At 32.4% G+C, this 19,817-nt stretch overlaps 1 protein-coding gene and 1 pseudogene across 1 annotated transcript; both read right to left on the reverse strand.

Moving 5' to 3' along the window:
- Positions 1-1,534: 1,534 nt before the first annotated feature.
- Positions 1,535-4,838, reverse strand: LOC129949184 (uncharacterized; annotated as a pseudogene).
- A 424-nt stretch (positions 4,839-5,262) lies between these two features.
- LOC129940527 (cyclin-dependent kinase inhibitor 1B) lies at positions 5,263-18,892 on the reverse strand. The gene is made up of 3 exons (XM_056048893.1): positions 17,893-18,892; positions 11,764-12,146; positions 5,263-6,939 (listed from the first exon to the last, which is right to left on the reverse strand). The coding sequence occupies exons 1-3, from the start codon at positions 18,051-18,053 to the stop codon at positions 6,806-6,808; spliced, it is 678 nt and encodes a 225-aa protein (XP_055904868.1). The 5' UTR covers positions 18,054-18,892; the 3' UTR covers positions 5,263-6,805.
- Positions 18,893-19,817: the final 925 nt, after the last annotated feature.

Here is a 19,817-nt window from a genome sequence, read left to right on the forward strand (position 1 = left end):
AATTTAATCAAGAACCTCAGAATGTTTGGTTTTAAAACAATTTATTTATTAAAGATCAATCAGTGATCGGAGGTGGAAGTATCTACTAAGTCGATTTTTAAAAATATTTCCGGTTGTGTTCTCAAATTTATTTTCTAATCCTTAAATTTAACGAAATCAAGTAAATTGAAATATATTTTGTTTTGACTAACGATTTTTGGTTAGAAATTCCAATAAGATTTTCGAACAAATTAAAGAACATGGAATTTCAAATCACATGTACATGACATTCATTATTTTAGTTTCATAGCAAAGATATTCGAAGAATTGTTTTTTTTTCGAATTTAAAGGAACAATTTTTGTATTATTCATGAAAATTCGTTGGATATTACGAGACACAAATGGAATTTCCCTTTCCTCGAATATTGGGAACATAAATGATACCCAAACTAGAAACTTTCGATTGATTTTTATTTAATTATGAAAAAAATCGAGTGAATTTTTGACTGCCATTGAATTTCTGTGAAATAAATATTTCCCTGAATTGGGTTGTGTCTCAGATATTAAGACACTTCTGAAGAACCGCAAAAGAAATATTGCAGTCTTATTGGAATTATTTAATGTTTCATTTTCCTTTAGGGATAATCCCAAAAGTACAGTTAAGCTACTTGAAACCTAATCAGCAGAAACAATTCATATTAGTGCTTTAGAATACCTGGGTAGGTCTAATTAGCAGTTTATGTATCAAGTAACATATTGGATGAATGAAGTACCCCATAGCACAGGTAACTGACAGTAAAGTTTTACTCTCAATAGCAATAATATTCATAATTTTCTCTTTTGATCAAAATGGATGTTATATATGATACCTTACATTTTTTAAAGTATTTTGAACACACAAAGAAATCGTATATTTCAAATGAAAACAAACTTAATAGAATCTTTGGATAAAGCCGTTTTTGCTTTTCGTTTGAAGAAATAAACAATAAAATATTTACTAGGTATTTCTTAGAATATTATATTTATTAGCAGTCTTTTTGATCTAATTCACAGATTGAGTAATTAACTTAATAAAAGTAATACAAAAAACAAGTAATTCTTAAGAACATAAAGCAATTCACTTTTTTATCTTCTCGCAAGATATCAACTTTCAACTCTTTCAGCTCAATCATCGTACGATTTTTGTTTATCAATTCTTCAATTTCCATCTTTCAGAAATTTGCCATTTCGTGATGGTGTCGCATCTTCTCTTTTAATTGATCTTTTTTCGTTAACGTTTAGGCTATCGAATGATCTATGTATATACATAGCTTTTTTACACTACTTTCCATGTTTTTGTTATGATCTTTCATAATAAATATGGCTTCACCTTATTTCCCACAAAGGTCTTATTGAGTTTGAAGCTCCTCCATAACTACTTTTAAGGTTCTCATTTTCCCAATCATTTGTTTCCTGGCATTCCGGCTTTCCAAGAAGTTGGAAAATAGCCTCTTCGCCAGGAGTGAATATGTGGGTTCTGTTAGGTCCACCTCCTGTGCCTCTCTCATACATTTTATTAGTAGCAGCCTTTTTTTCGCACGAAGCGTTTTTCGTCATTCCAAACCTAATTTAATCAAAAAAAAACATGTGTTTTTTTGAGTTAGCACAAAAAATCAAAGTGAGTCTTTACCTTTTTCCATTCGAACTCAGTTTTGATTGGAGGCATTGCGCTGTTGAGTTCCAAAGTGATCCGCTTCCAAAATGCGTTGATTTTGTCCTTGCTTTCTTTTACAAAGTCGCGTGCTGTTTCAGGGTTTTCCTCCATTTTATTGAACAGCATATCACTTTGTTTTGAATTGATTGATTTGCTCCTAACATAAATATAAGAGTTATTGTATCATTTTGTTTTTTTCTAACACTAATTGAATTTACTTACTTACATCATTATTTGTTGTTTTCCTGTTCGCCTGCAAAAAATAAGTGAATATTTTAGTTGTGAATGACGTTTTTTTCCGTCCGAATTGAGTGCTCCCAATAAGGGAAATCTTTCAAACATGAATTTTTTTTCACCCGAAAGTCACAATTGGCGTATTGAAAAAAGGGATTATTTTTCGGATGGAATTTTGTTCACGTGAAACTCAAAATAGGGCTGATTGGGTAATGTTGGTTAAAAAACGAAAAACGTTCGAATAAGTAAATATCAAATCCTTACTCAGTTATTACAGAAGTTATACAATAAACTCGAAAACAGCAGTAAATAGTGATTTTGCAGATTTTTCTCAACTCCCATTCCTAAAAACCTTTACACTGGAAAATTGGAATAACTAACAAGAAGTTACCGAACACATACATTTATGAAAAGGATAGATGTGGAATGCACTCTTGCCAAAGAAAGGATTTAACTGCAAATTATTTTAAGTTGTGGATCAAACAGACCCTTAAGAGTTCAGATTATTGGAAGAATGGCTAAATTTGATTAAATATTGGAAAATATATTGGATTTATTTATTTAATACTTGAGAGTTGCATAGTAATCAAACTATTTATTCCTGGAAAAGCATAACAAACCTGTGAGAAATCCCATTTATGAATGGGAGACTCTATGTGAGTCTCTAAAATCTTATGTTCTTTAAATTAGTTTTTTTTTATATGCATATAGGAATTCCTTGTTTTTGAATTTAGCCAACACAGTAAAAGACTGGGGCCTGATTATGAGGTTCGCGGCGGATCGTTTTCAATTCGACCTTTCAAATCGACTCGCGTCGTATTTCCTTATTAAAGAATTCGCGGAGAAGCGAACGTAAGAATTAAAAAAAGAAACCAACAAAGCGGCAGAGATGTGACATTGTGGGATTACTTCCAACACTTCGACGAAATATATGGAACTCGTCATAGTGTTAAACTTCCAGATAAGTTGGTAGCCGAGGTGTTGGAAGTAATGACGAAAGCGGGAAGGAAGAATTTGAAACTCCTGTTAAAAAAAAAGATTACAAAAAGTGCCTCGACATTATCCAATAACAAAGTTTTGGAATTCCTTGAAAAAGAGGCAGAAGAAGACGAACGACGACACAAGGAGGTTCTTCAAGTGGAGCGTGAACAAATTTTTGTTGAAAAAGAAAGAATAGAAGTTCTGAAGTCATTACAGCAAACTCTAAACAAAATGACCTAATCAATTGTTGCTACTCTTAACCAATTTGCTGTGAATTATTGTGATTACTTTTTTTCTCTCATAATTAGACTATAATGTAAAACAAACCATTTGTTCTTCAATGCGCTATGAATAAAGCATTTTTATTTTAATAAATTAAAACAAGCGGTTACGTATCGTTTAAAAAATTGTGTCGTTCTTTTATATAATGTAGGTATGTACTTCAAGTTCTTTTTACATGAGTATAATAATAGAAACTTATGAAGAAAATAGCATCGCAATCAAGTTTCTCTTGGTTTTGGCCTCATCATTTGTAGCACTAGTTGTTAATTGAAGTTCCTCCGAAATACCTGAGTCTTCGGAATGGGTATATGAATAAGCTTGGAGTTCCTTTTCCTATTCTATAATTATGTATTTGGCGTACTCCAAGTTTTTAATGTCGATAAATTTTAAAATTCGAAACATAGACTTCAGTCTTCCAAAAGCTTGTTCCACACATACTCGAGTTGAACTATGAATATAATTGAATTTTCTTTGTGCAGAATTAAGATGTCCGTTGTCCCGATACGGCACCATAAGATAAAAATTTAAAGGGTAAGCAGAATCTCCAAAATATGACCATCTTGGATTATTCTCTTGGAACCAGTCTTCAATGCCTTCCCAATTGAGCTGCGCTCCCAAACAGAAGTGTCGTGATAGCCAAAACACACATCTATAAACTTTTGGCTATGATCACATACACCCTGAAAAAATCATAAACGAAATATGTATATACATATGTAAGTTTCGTAAAATTCTTCGATTTCCAACATAAAGATTTGTAATGAATATATTCGTAGTGAATAAAATCTAACAAACCTGCATATTAATTGAATATGTACCTTTTCGATAGAAGTAACTCGTAGGATCCTCCTTAGGTGTTGTTATGGAAATTTGAGTACCGTCTACACATCCGAGAACATTTGGGAAGGGATTATTCCTTAAATTTGAAAATTTGTCCATTATTAGTTTTTGTTCTTCGATAGAATCTGGCCATTTTATATATTTCTTTCTTAGCTTGAATAATAGTTTTGTAACTTCAATGAAGTACTTAAAAGCCAGTCCTTTTGAAACGTCAAATAAATTACTTATTTCCCTAAAGGAGCAGTTATTAGCGAGTTTCCAAATTGTCAGAAAAAGTGCTATCCTCAAACCCTTTTTAGGTCGACCAAGGTTATTTTTTTTTTCCAAAGTGGACAAAGCTCAATCTCTACAAACTTTTTGGAAAATGTTAACAACTGAAAAACACAACAATGAATAAGTATACATAATAATGTGTATGTATATACGAACCTGAAACGTAGATTTCTTCATTATAAAATGATTTCTAAAAACATCATCTGGAAATTCTTCTATTATTTTTATGAAATTCTTGGTTTTTGGAATGCTCCTTGATTTTGTTTAATTTTTAAGCAGAAGAATCATTCTTTTTCTCTTGCTTTTATTCCTTTTTCTTAAATATAAATTCTCTTGAACACTTCCAAAATGTGTTCCATTCAAAACATTTAAAAAAAGTCCTAATAAAGCATGTTTATTGGACATTTTGAAAGAATTTTGCTAAGACACTAAAAAAACTTAATAATTTATATCATTCTTTTTTTATAGAAGTCTACTTTGTTGACATTTATGAACTGGTTTTTGATATTGTAAATCTGCCGCATTCATGCAGTAGTTTTTCTGCTCACAAATGCATTGCATTAATTTTTTCGGCATGGCTTGCGCAGTTAGCTGCATTTTTGAACTCAACCTTATTCGAAATTTTACATCTTATTGTGGATTGTGGATAAATTATTAGATAATTAAAACAAAGCTAATTTAAGAAAAAATCCACAAAATCGAACAGCGATTAATAATGAACACTCTTTCGCCTTTGACATTACAAATTCGCCTTCGAATTGGTTGATTGGTCGAATTCAAAACGAAAAGTCGAAAGCGAAAGCAATAATTGAAAAATGGCAAACTCGCCAGCAAAACGATTCGCCCCGAATCCCATAATCAGGCCCCTGGCATCTATAAATCTCAAGTATGCATAATAGACACAAAAATACACAATCAACGTTTCCAATCCTCCTCTACGGCTTATCATTCTACATTAAACTGAAAAAATAAAAAACAAATGCAATTTTAATTTCTATTTATAAACTAGTTATTAAATCTTCTTTATTATAAAACTTATTTTCTGGTATTTTTTTTTTGTAAAACTAAAATAATCTGTACACATTTATTTTATAATAATTAAGAACATTATTTCTTAGCACTTATAATCTTATTTTTATTATTGTTTTTATTTTCATTTTATAAACTATTACACTGGGTCAGACCCTAAATCTAAATAAGAATGATCGGTTTTATTGTTCTTATATGAAAAAAAAAATATAACTTAAATTATGAACTTTGAAATTAAAGTTTTACTTTGAATGATATTTGTTCTATTATTTCATTACTGTGTTTTAAAACTTAAATTTAAAAGAAAGGGCTCAGCCGTTATTCGAAGAATCATTTTTGTTCTGAAAAAAGTGTATTTAAATTCAATCGACCTATAAATATAGCTAAAGCTCATCATCTATAGATCAATGAATTTATGGAATACCTTAAATAATGATTAATATAATTCAAGTTAATTTGTTTAAGAAAATTTAGGACAGAGACAATTTGACCTTCTGATGCATTTTTGCATCTCATGGTCAAAAAGTCGATGTATTTATTTTATCTTAAACAAATCAAGATGAATTTCAAATTGATTTTGTACTTTGTGCAATTCTGTTTCATCAAGTTTTGACAATATAAAGATTGTAATTTTTTTTTTAATGTTTTCCACAAAATAATAAATTATGACGGCAAAAACATAAATAAAAAAACAAAACACAACTTTCTGAAACAAAATTATTTTAAACTCATTGTGTAATTGTAAATGATGTTTTTCGTTTAAAAAACATACTTTTTTTACAATATTTGTTAATATTTCTTTATATAATAATAATAATTATAATTCATGTTGTCATTTTTTTATATATTCGTAATTTAAATTTCTTCATACTTAATCAATTATTTACAACTCAAGCAACATGTTTTTCATGAAATTGGTCAATAGGGTATTTTGTTTTGTTATTTTCACTAAATCAATTAATCATGAATTCGAAAACTTGTTCAGATATTGATTATTTCAATACCGATTTTTGATTTAAATTCAATTAAATGCTTTTTCTCAAATAATCGAATGATTTAAACAATTGAATGTAGAAATCTTCGTTATTTGAGAGCTTTTTAAAAACACCCCAGTGAGCAATGCATGGAAAATTCAATTTGCTTATTCTTAAAATAAGGATAATTTTGCTGCATTATGATAAATATTTTTGTTTTACTTAATCTTAATTATAATTATAAAAAATATAATTTGAATGTGTTCATTGTAATAAGGTGAGAATATTAATTATGTATATTTAAAAAAATATATTATATGTTACTACTAATTTCTTAGTATATGGCCATAAGGTAATATCGAAACAAAATTTAATTATACATAGAAAATGTGTGAAGTGAAGTGAAGTGAAGGGATCATATTTTGTTTTGTTTATGTATGTATGTGTAAGAATGGAAAAATTAAGGAAACATATTTTATGTATATATATATTAATTGTATGGTTATGTTAAGTTTAAATTTTAATGATTTCTTTGTAGACTTCTTAACGAATTTAATAGCGAACTTGTGCTGCTGCTGCTTGTTGTGCGGGCACGTTTAGCTGGTGAGACCTTTTTCGGTGTCTGGGCTAGACGTTTGCGTTCTTTCATGTATTCTGGAAAAAAGGGAAAACATTCATTAATATTAATTTTATTCTACAATCGATTATAAATGCAATGGCAAGAGAATTAAAAGAATTGAACATACAATGCACATAATACCAAAATATACTCGTACTTGTGATAGAGTTTTATGTATTTTGTGTTAAGACAATCAATGCAATTGAAATTTAAATTTTGTTTAGTCACGAAATAAGTCGTAAAAAGATAGAAACACTATTATTTTGTATGTTTTTTTGACACTAGCTTCATAAAATATTTAAGAAAAAGTCTACAATTTGCTTAACGCCTCGAATATAAATAAATTAGATGGCGCAACAGTCCGTAGAAACCCAGGGCCTAGTGACTTACAAGTCTTAACCATTAAAGTGTGCGAGTAAATGAAGGATGGAGGGGACCTACAGTTTATATGACGATTTCAAACGGCTAATTTGAGATAGCACTTTTTCATGACAAGAAGACAAGAGACAGTACCCGTGAATAAAACTTTAGGTGGCACGGCAGGGATCGAACTCAAGACCTCTCACATGACAGTTCAACGCACTAACCATCCTGCACGGGTGCTAAGACTTAACGCCTTAACCATAAGACAGAGGGTTAGGTTAGGTTGGAGTTGACCTCAAGGGTCCATTGTTATACCACTAATGAGATTACTCATGGGAGAGTAATGAATTTAAACAAACCATTTCGTACTTTTAATAAAGTTAGAGAGACGTTTTGTGTCAATCGTTGCCAGTTCACTGGTGTTATAGAAGAAGGGATTACCGAGAAAGTTATTCCTTCTAATGGAGAGTGCTGGACATGTACATAGAAGGTGTTGGACTGTTTCCTCTTCCTCCTCTTCCATGCAGCTTCTACAGAAGTCATTTGTGTAGACCCCTAGCCTCAGAGCATGTCTTCCTATGAGGCAGTGTCCCGTTATTACTCCAATTGTAGAGCTTATACTTTGTCTGCTCAGGGATATCAAGCCTTTTGACCGTTTTAAGTCTGCTTGGTTGCTAGGCAGGTGATACTCTATGACCATCTAGCATTTGTTATTTCTAGAGCATATTGCTTGAGAAGATATTTGCATGTAGCAAGTGGTGTTCCTGTTATGTTTTTGTCTAGCATGAGCAGAAGTGTTCCGTTTTTGGCGAGCTCATCGGCTTTGCAATTTCCCGGAATGTCTCTGTGGCCCGGCACCCAAATGAGTTGAATGTTAAACTGTTCCGTCATCTCATTCAGAGATGATCGACAATCGTGGACTGTTTGAGAGTATGTGGAGTCAGACGCGAGAGATTTAAAAGCGGCCTGGCTGTCTGAGAAGATTCGTATATCCTTAGAAGATATACAATTTTCTTTGAGCCAGGATAGTGCTTCTTTAATCGCCATTACTTCTGCCTGGAATACACTACATTAATGATTGGGAAGTCTATAGGATAGACTGAGATTCAGTTGTTCTGAATAGATACCACTTCCAACTCCGAGATCGGTCTTTGAACCGTCAGTATAGTAGTGAACCGCATCGTCTTCAAGGGGTCTCTCTTCTTCCCAGGAGGATCTTGAAGGGATGGACACATGGAAGCTTTTACCGAATACCATTTTTGGGGTGGTATAGTCTAAGCGATCTGGGATAGATCTGAAACTGTCTAGAATAGAAGTATGTCCAGTATTGTTACTGGTCCATTGAGAGGTGGCTCTAAGCCTTACACATGAGTTGGCGGCCACCTTTTTGGAGAAGATGTCAAGTGGTGTTAGGTTTAAAAGCACTTCCAGTGCTGCGGTTGGTATTGAGCGAAGTGCTCCTATGATGCACATACCTGCTGACCGCTGGACTTTGATGAGCTTATTTAGATTTACCATCTTATCCAGTGCGGTCCACCATACGACAGATCCATAAATGAGTATCGGTCTGATTACCGAAGTGTATAGCCAGTGGGTTATTTTTGGGGAGAAGCCCCATTTTGATCCTATGGCCTTTTTACAAGTAAACAATAAGACAAAAAGTGTAATTTAAAAAAAAAGTATCTACCAAGTGATCTTTATAAATTTGAAACAACTCCTATTTGGGATTAAAAGTTGATCATTTCAATGCTTGTGTATGTGTCATCTACAGCATAAACACATTAAAGCAAAAACTCATGGTGATCTTATACAAGACTGCTCTTTCTAAGACACCCTAATTTCCATTAAGCTACATCTGTTATTTCCCAGAACTGCTCATAAATTCTTCACTAGACGGCAGCGCCGACGGCGCATCCCAAATTTCTTCCATCTAAATTATGAGCAGTGATCTACCCTAAATGCATCAACATTCTAAAATCAAAAATACAAATAGAAACACCAGATGCATAAGCCTCCCCCTGATAAAATAGTTTCTTTTAAAAATAGAAAGCATTTCACCCTTCTCTACACATCACGACCTCTCCATTTGTGTAGTTTATGTTGCGTGCTAACAATCGACAGCTGTTTTCTACAAAAAACCACGCTTATACTTTATACCACTTCAAAATATAAAATAAAATTAGAAGTAGAAGCAGAACTTGCAGATTTATCATACGAGTATAGCACTAGAATGACACAGCTAGAATTGCATGCAATGACCCCTAGAAAAATACATTAAAACAAGGGATGATGATTATTTTTGTTAGTTGCGCTTGCGCCGCCACATCTGTGCATCAAAAAGGCTACAATAATCATCTCTCAACTCAGCAGAGCTAATTACACGCAGCTCGTGACATGGTGAATAAAAAGTGATAAAAAAAGTCCTCGAAACTCAACCAACATCTGACCGTTAAAAGTAAAATAATGTACCAGTAGCAATCAACCATCATAATCTACAGAATAAAAATGTCGACAAAACCCGCATACCAACCGCTAAAAATAGGACTCTTAGAAAATAAACTCTCCTGATTAATTCAAAAACTCGATGTTTATCAATGAATTTAAATAAAACGAAAAAATACTTGTATTATCCACGAGCTATGCAGTTTTTTTCCTTCCAAAATATTAAGGATAATTATGCGGAAAAGTGCCATATGTCCTATCGATGTGAATTGACCGAGAAATTTATTCCAAAATTTAAGAATGCTAATTGAGTTTTAGAGAACCAAAAGGAGAGGGAGTTTGTGTACTACACCTTTCAAATATTTTTCATATTTTCACCTAAAAGAAAATAAACAACAATATCACTCACAAAAACAGTGAAAAAAAAACAACCTACAAATCGAATTACCTCAACAAAGTTAAAGGAAATCCGGTGGTCCTTAAGACGAGTAAATCCAATACAAAACAAAATACATGTTAAGTCTTCCTTTATGTTCTTTTTGAAAGCAAGAAATTCTAAAACAAACACACAAAGTCACTGACTCAATCATGGAAATGAAAAAAATTAATTCTATTTTTTTTTGCTTAGCCTTGATGCAGGGTAAGTAAATAAAAATGTAGTTCAAGGACCTCAGGTTCTTGTTTTTTTGTTAGATAGAATTGATTTAACAATAGAAGCCCAGGCAGACAATTTCAATGGCAAATTTACGACACGCGCCTATGTCAAGTATAAATGGAAACAATACAAATCTTATCCGAGTGTGCTCTCTCCTCAAGGTAGGATTTTTGTTCTTAAGGAAATGTTCCTTTTTTCAGGTCTTCGTTCATGTAATTTGTATCTTGTGGATGTTGTCTGAGGTGATCTTATCGATAATTACTATAAACAACATGATCGAGCAGCAGGTAATTTTTACTTTTCATGACTTCGACATTCCCTAATTGATAGAAGGTTATTTTTAAAGAAAATTAAGTGACAAAGATACCTCAAAGTTTTGAAGAACATATTTAATATTTTGATCTCAAGTTGATGATGTCAAGTTAAAAATTTAATTAAATAATATATTTCAATCCAAACTTAAATTGTTGTTGTTAAATGTGGTTTTAAAATGAGATACGAAAATTTAACTGATTATTTTGTTTTAGAATTGAATTTAGTTCGATGCTTTTACTATGCTTTAATTTTTTTATCGTTTTGTGTTTCTCTTATTGCCAATGCCTTTGAAACAACTTAACAACCAGTATATCACCGTTAACATGTCATAATAACTTACAAAAAACATCTGCTCATATAATAATAATTATCTAGCCTATAAAAATATTTTTTGTTTATTTTAATTATAGACATTCATATTGTATTTCCTTTTGTGAAGCCGTCAATGCGACTTCAATCACTCCCTTCAATCCTGTTGTAGTATTCAAAAGTCCTTATAACAACCACAACAATACCCTCAACGAAACTCCTACACAATCCGATTTAAAAAAATCAAAACACACCAGACCATGAAAGAAACGTTCGCAGCACTTAGTATTAAAAACAAATCTCGTGAAAAAGGGAAAAGTGAACTACAAAATAAAAAAAGAAAGGGGGAAACACTAACCCATAATTAGAATTCCAACCACGACGCATTTCCGTTTTAACAGTCTCCTCAATTCAAAAATATATACAAAAAAAAACAGACCCTAATAATCGTGTCTCCACTTTGAAAATGCATTCTAACTTCATTTCCATGTTTTCCTATTGAAAATGAAAATTAATAGTTCCCATGAATGCGAAAAAAACCGTTGAAATCATATCACCATAACGTTCAATCAACCAACGATTAGTTCTCAATTCTTCGCCTCCGTCGCGTTACAATTGAGTAATTTTGTTTTGTTTTTTCTGTTTTTATTACAAGAACTTGTGCTTTATTGTATATTGGTTTAATTCTTTTAATTTTCCGCTTGATTTCATGAGAAATGTTTAAAGTTTTGGTAAAAAGTTTCACTTTATAAAAAGGTAAGGTAAATTAAGTTACCTGTTATCTTAGGTTGTCGTTTGCGAAGTGTTCTACACGCTGCAGCAACTGTTGATGGGGCAGCTGAAGCATTTGGTGCTTTGAATACACTCATTGATTCGTCCTGCGAATCATCACATGAATCTGTTTCAACAGCTGACGATGAATTATTTTCACGATCAGCTCGTTCATCCATTAGTAGATCGTAAGATGTTACATTTGGTACTTCACGAACATGAGCAGCCCGACTAAGGGTATACATTTCTGGGAGGAAATCTGAGAATTGTACACGTTCCCAGATGAATTGTGTATTGCCGGCTACAAGAGGGTTGCCACTGCGGAAGTCAAAGCCCCACTTTTTGGTTGCTTTCTCTTGGTGTCGATCTATTTCATCATTGAAGACTCTGTAAAAATTAAAATAAATAATGTTTTAATAAACTAAAAACATATAAAGGTCAAAAGTTTGATAAAGTAAAAATGTTTGCCGAGAGATAGCTACACGGTTTAGGTAATTATTCACAAAAAATATTAAATAATAAAGACATATTTGCAGCATACCTAACCTAACCAATTTTACGTAATCTATTTTTTTAGTGGCTAAAGGCCAGATCCGCCCGGTCTGTAGCGCCACCTTAGGTAAGTAAATATCTTTTTCGTGGCTGTGCAAAACACATTTGCATAAGGTACCAATAAAGAATTTTAATTTAATTGAAGGTCTTCGAATTGAATTGAAAACCCGAAAAAGTTCCTAGTTTGTTTGTATACTTGGAAAGACACACCACAGGTAATTATTTTGTGTCCCAGAATTCAGAAAGTCTTCGAATCCAAACCAACCCACAGGACAGCGCAGTAGAGGAAGACCGCAGATCAGGTGGCGCGCACAAGTGGAAAGTCACCTCACCCAACTTGGAGCGCGAAACTGGAGACGTCTAGCTAGGGACCGAGTTAGATGGAGAAGTTTGTTGGGTGAGGCCCTGGTTCACACAGGACTGTTGCACCACCTTAAGTAAGTAGGTAAGACTTCAGCATAGTTTCCAAACATAATTTTCGTATTCTTGTTCATAAGCGAGAACTCAAAAGGTTTGTTAAAGCTTTGTTAAATGTGGTAAGTATTTGAAGACACAGTACGACGAAAAGGTTGCCATTGATTTAGACTTGGAAACTTTACATTTTAATGAATTATTTTATGTTTTTATTGAAAAGCGTTGTTAGTTTAAAAGTACTGAAAACTTGATGAAGATTCTCACTTTGTTATTGAAAAGCGTTGTTAGTTTAAAAGTACTGAAAACTTGATGAAGATTCTCACTTTGTCCATTAAATTAGTTGTATGTTTCAACCAAGAATTTTCTGAGGTTAATAACCCACAGCTTTTTAAATCTAGTTTATATAGTTACCTATTATCTTGTTGTACAAACAAAAGTGTGTCTATAAACCAAATAAATATTATCAATAAAATATACGTAGGGACCTACTTTATGTTTTAAAAGCATTTGATTTATTTTGATCTGTATTGATAAGAAGGTATATGTTTGAGAATATTTACCTACATTTTTGTTTTAATTGAATAAATTACAAAACAAAATCAAAAATGAAAATAGACATTGAATTGAATAACAAAAATGTTGTTTTTTTATAAAACAAATCATGTTCATAACATGTTTCAATAATTCAATTGCGACTAAATTAGTTTCTTAATTGATTGGAGACACATTTTTCTCTCTTTAAGGAGAGATAGGTATTTATTTATAGTCTAATAAAATTGTCTGGTACCGTGGTATGTCGCGTCATGTCTGTGGTAATGGCTTTTTTATCATCCATTAACATACAGACTAATCTAATGATCATAAAAGTAAAAGCGGTAGGTCATTGATTTGCAGCGAGCAGTCATACTAGTTGATTACCTACCTTATTTTTTTTTTAATGGGAATTATGGTGTCTACATTTATTATGAATTATTAATCTAATGCAAATTTAAGACTCACTTTCATTGTGATTTTATATGTTGTCTGTTTTGGGGGAAACTAAAACTTGCATCTATATGAGAAAGTGACTTTTTGAATTCCTGACCTCTTTACTGAAACAGCAACACTGCTCCTGTCAACAGGCATCTGTCAGTTAACTCCTGTCAAAATTTAAACTTGCTGCGTCAGTTAGTTTGTGTTTGACAGCTATTTTTATCAGACTACTCACTAATTTGAGGAGGAAATGGAAAAAAAGTGAAATTCGTGTCCTTATTAAGCATTATTTCTTGCGAAAAAAACCATTACCGAGGCTAAGCTTGATAAATACTCTGCATCATCGATTTCAACGGTAAAAAAGCACTGACGGTGCCGCGTTTGCTCACAGTCGACCGCAAACGCAATCGTGTAACAACTTCACAGGAAGGTTTAGCGTTGTTTAATCGCAATATGGAGGAGTTTTTGCACCGTTTTGTACCCGTGGACGAAACATGGATCCATCACAACACACGAGAGACAAAACAACAGTCAAAACAGTGGGCTTCTAAGGGTGAATCGGCGCCAAAGAAGGCCAAGGTGGGTTTGTCGGCCAATAAAGTTATGGCGACTGTTTTTTGGGATGCACTCAGGATAATTGACACATTCATGGCAAAAATCAATGAATTGCTCCCTCATCCACCCTATTCTCCAGATTTGGCTCCGAGTGACTACTTCTTGTACCCAAACCTGAAGAAATGGCTTGGTGGAAAAAGATTTGACTCCAATGATGAAGTCATCTCGCAAACAATTGCCTCTTTTGAGGACCTGCACAAATCATTTTTTTTGGAAGGGATACAAAAATTGGTGAAGCGTTTGACAAAGTGTACAGAGCTCAAGGGAGACTACGTTAAAAAATAAAATTATTTTTTTATCAAAAAATCTGTGTCACGGACTTATTGTCCCACCCTCGCATAATAGGAAGTTCATTTTATTAACTTAGTTTAGATTAGTTTATTCATCAAACAAAGTTCCAATAGGTACTTGATTACTAGCTAAAAAAAAGATACAACTTTGAATTTTAAACATAACCAACAGCAAAGTTATTTAGAATAAAAATTAATTTGATTTAAATAAATAGCTTCTAACATTGAAAAAACAGTATTTGTTTCTCTTAAACACCTAGATAATGGTTAATTGATAGCATACGAAGTTCTATGATATTGAAAATTAAAAAATCTCGCAGGAGCATTAATCCCAATAAGAGCTAAAATTTGTGAACAATCAATTGATAGATAGATAAATTCTTTATTTGTTTCTTATTAAGTTTAACAATAATAATAAGGACTTGGCAAATCTGCCGTCTGCCTGATTAGACATTTTATAATACAAGAAAAATATTAAAAGTAAAATAATTGAACTAAATAATAAAAAAGCAGAATAAAAAAGCTTTAAATAATGGTAACTGGCGGAATGATTAGACTTTACGTTGGGAAACTATTTGGGAAATGTAGGGCGTGCTTACAGAAATTATACAGAGTGGGCCAAGCTTGCGAACAATTTAATATCTCCTGAAGTCTGTTTACAGTGCGTTAGCTTTCATTTAAATGTAATCGTGGAATTAATATCGGGCATACCGCAATAAAATGATGTACATCTTCTATTTCTCTTCGTTACATAAATTGCAAATTTGTGGAAGATCAGCATGATGAGGCACATAGTTAAGATTTAGAATTTCAACTCGTGCTCTGAAGATATAACTTATAGCTTCGGTCGATAATTAATTATTGAAATAGTTAGCTTCTGATGGTAATTGGTGATTGAGGTCCCTATAGGTGTTCCTGAAGGATGATGACGAAGCTTTAGAGAGATACTGATTGTAATTTCTTTCATCAATTTTAGCAGTAACATTTGATAACATAGAGCTCTATTCATCTACATTTGACTCCAATAAAGTTAAGTTAGTTTCATGAGAGAAAGGGTTGTCATTAGATTGCAGTAGATTAGCAAGATTGTTTGATAAAGACTTCTTTCATCCCTCTTATAAAATAATCCGAGTTCATTTTGAGGTTTTGAGTAAATAGCATAATTTGATGTTGAATTTGATAGCCTAAACAAGAGTTTGAAAAAAATGTCTTTGAACTGCTTTAAACTCCTCGAGAGAACTTGAGCACCGTAGCACATACAAGTGTTGACAGTTGCTTGACACAAGATCGATTTTTGGATTGGCAAAAAACTTTCGCCATAATAAACTCAACGCATAGCCTCTTTGCTTTTTTGTTTGATATGCTTAGAAAAATTTAAATTATGAGTAAGCAAAATTCCAAGATATTTAAACTCATGTACTACTTTAATGCGTTCATTATTGAGTGAGCTATTGTCTTCCGGCAGGCTTCTTTTTTGACGCGCTTCAAAAATCATTATCTTCGTTTTTTTTGTGTTAACATGCAAGCCCTACCTCTTGAAGAAGGAGTTGAATCTCTTTTTTTGTAGCTGCGGAGTGAAAGGATTTTCAACTAAATCGATATCGATGTCGGCAAAGAGTATTAGTTCTGGAAGTTCATCACGGATATCGTCGATAAACAAAGCAAACATTATTGGGCTCAAATGCAGCCTTTTGGAACACACGCTGTTGTTTCAAAATTATCCGAAAACTCTGATCCATTCCATACACAGGCGCTTGATGACTCCAAAAATGTAAAATACATCATCAGGAATTTTCGGGAGATCCCTGGTAATGAGAGCTTATACAACAATCCATTTGATCTGCTAATAGGTATCTCACGAATGAACATAACGTATGTGAACTTTCTACGAATGTTAAGAGGCAAAATACCAAGTAATTTACATTTCGTTTCATAGGAAGGAAGATCTATGTCCCATTGAAGTCTTTTCACTACAATTCTTTTAAAAGTTTTTGGGATCTTTTAAATTCTAAATGAATGAAGAAAATATGAAGGATTCCAGATTACACTGTAGTATTCAAGATTAGACCTTACAAACGCTAAATACAAACACTTTAAGCTGTGTGAATCGGAAAACTCCTTTGAGTTAGGCAAACATAAGGAAGTAAATATGTTTGATAGCAAACAAGTGTTATATTTTGCTGAATTAAAAAAGCGTAACTTAACTTTTGATGAGAAAATGAAGCTGCATTGATTTGTACCGGAAAGAAGATGGGTTATCCTCTAGCATAACCAAGTCATCCGCGTAAAGAAGTACTTTTATACGAATATCAGAAAAACAAACTCCACCTTGTAAATTATCTGAAATATCATCAATGTAAAGGGCAAACAAGATTGGGCTGAGGATACATCCTTGCGGAACCCCTGCAGTCTGAAACCGATTTGAAATCTCGGCCCATCCCAAACTGTAGCATAAGTTTTACATGCAATTTTTTCGTAGGTATTTAGAAATTGCCTAGATATACCAAGTGAAGCCATTTTGTAAATGAGAGCTTGTCGATTGACGATATCAAATGCAACTTTTAATTATTATTAATTAATTATAAATGTTTCGCTGCATTACTTAGGAGTTTTAGTACCTATTTAGGATGCACATAAAATGTACGAAACGTATGAAATGCAATGATAAGTTGAATAATTAATTAGCAACAAGGTTATAATAGATAGGTACTGTATGTCTGTTCTTATTTTCCTAAGCCTACTTTATTTCGCACACTATGCACTAGAAATGAAGGCCAGTAAGTTGTAAGCTATGGTTAAGTATGCTAGTTTTATGAATTTTTGTCTAATTTGAAGATAGTTTTAAGAATCAATCAATAAATATGATTTAAAACAAATAAGGACTAAAGTTATTTCATAACTTTGAGCATTATCTGATCTAGAAAGGCGGTACCCACGACTAATTTCAATTTTTTGGCTTACCCTCGAATTGAAAAAGTTCATATATGATTTTCTACCTGAAGCTCATCTATCTCTTTGGGCCATTCAATCGTGTTGCGACACGAAAATGGATATCGACCCCAAAATATACCATGAAAACTTCATAACCTATGCTTTGTGTTCCTTTATCTTATTTAGAATTGAAGCAAGACCAAAACAACATTTCGCATTTTTATTTCTTATATTTATTTAGCAGGTAAAAAATTAATATAAATAGAAATCCCAAGCTTTGTTTTGTGATACCTCTCTACCTACTTCTACACATAATGTACCTACGTTTGATTGAAGTTAAGGTACAGATTTATACTCACTTTTTTGTCTCTACTGGATTAGCTGCTCCAAAAAGATCCCTTTTGATGCGATTTACCTGTCGCCCACAGGGAAGATTCCTGCTCATCGACGACAAACTCGCTGGGGAGCGCAACTTACAAAATTCCGTCAAGGCAACTGGATTCAATACACGTGCAGTCATTTTGTGGGCTTCTACTGTTTGTGTCTTGTATTGTTATTATGTATTATTCAAGTTGGTGGTGACTTTGACCACGAAAAGTTTATTTATTTGGCAATAAAGAACTTGCAATGAGTGTTAATGAAAATAATTGCTAATTTAACAATTTTTGTTTCTTTCTTTTGTTGTTCTTTAATTTGTTTTTGTTAAACAAAATAATTGAAAACTCGGCTTAAATTGTAGAGCCACAAGTTCACGGTTGTGCTTTTCGTTTTTTTGTATTGTTTCTTTTAAGGGAAGCTTTTCAAAAGCTTTTATTACACCAACCAACAAACTAATTTTATCTTTTTTTCTTCAAAAAAAAATGTAAGGTTATGGTTTTTCACTTTTCACAAAAGAATATTTTCAATTTGTTTTGAATTTGATGCTGATGCTATTGTTAGAAATTTCAATATTTATGTTTTTAAAAGTGAAAAATCTTATTAGTTTCCAACTAACTGTACCACAAGTACCACACACAAAAGTTTTATTTTTGTAAAGAAATCCACTTGATTTTCTCAAAATGTCGGATAAATGTCAGATTGAAAGAGAGACGAGATATGTTCAAACCGTTTGGGCAACAGAGATAAACACAACAGCTTCCTCGCGGAGAGTTACAATAAATTTTTGCTGTTTAACTTAACTTTGTAATTGGATTTAAGAAAATTAATTGATTGTCACTGAATTGATTGAAAAATTCAATCGAGTTATTCTTTAAAAAAAGAAATAACTTTAAAGTAAATTGAAATAATTTGTATTTCCTCACACGCAATAATCACTACGCACAACCTTTTTTATTCAAAGTTAATTTTGAACTGAAGCTAATGGCAAATTATTTTCATTTTGATGGCGTTGGATTTTTATTTTTTCTTTATTCTTTCGTGTATTTCGTCGTTTCCCTTTTCGTTAATCGTTCTTCGCTTTTCCCCTGCCCTATCCCTTTGAATTTATAGTTTTGTTTTTCACAAGCAAACCAATGTTGTTGTCTCAGTCGATTGCATTGGGTTGGCATCGACAGTAGCATGAGGAAAGAGTAGATCTGCTTCGTTGGGAAGATATGTTTTTTGTTGTTTTTTGTTCATCCTTCTTCTGTTTTATATCTTCTTCGCTTTTTTTTGTACTATTTGTGGGGTTCTTGTTCGTTGAAGTTCACGTAACATTTAGGAGAGGTAGACGTAATTTGTTTTTCTTTGTCGCTCAAATATAGAACAGGATAGAAGAAGATACACAAACATTTTTTTTTGATTTTTTGACATTGCGTTTTGTGTTGTTGATTCGGATTTTGAAAAAGGGAAGGGGAAAATAAATGTCTTGTGTATAATATTCTATTACATTTTTCGAAGTACTGTCGACTTGTACTTCATTTTAATTTTAAAACGGATATGCGCTTTTGAGACGGTTGTAATTTGAATTATGCATTTCGTTCAAAATCTTATTACTTCGTAGTTGGAAAAGCAAAATGACATGATCCAACACTTTATTTTTATTCAAAAATCCGAAATGATTTGCTTTACAGACATTTTTCGGGTTTTGAATATTGATTCTAAAATTATTTATTTTTATTTTGACATACATATGTCACTATATTATAAAGTTTATAGGCATGATATCATTTAATTAATTTACATTTGTAACACATGAGGCAAGAGATTTTCAAAGCAACCAGGTTAGTAACTGGATCCAGTTTTTACTGTTTAAAGTTAGGGAGGTAGGTATAGGATAGCCGTTTAAAACTAATCGTTTATAAAA

Source organism: Eupeodes corollae, chromosome 1, assembly GCF_945859685.1.
Source record: "Eupeodes corollae chromosome 1, idEupCoro1.1, whole genome shotgun sequence".
Lineage (NCBI taxonomy): Eukaryota > Metazoa > Arthropoda > Insecta > Diptera > Syrphidae > Eupeodes > Eupeodes corollae.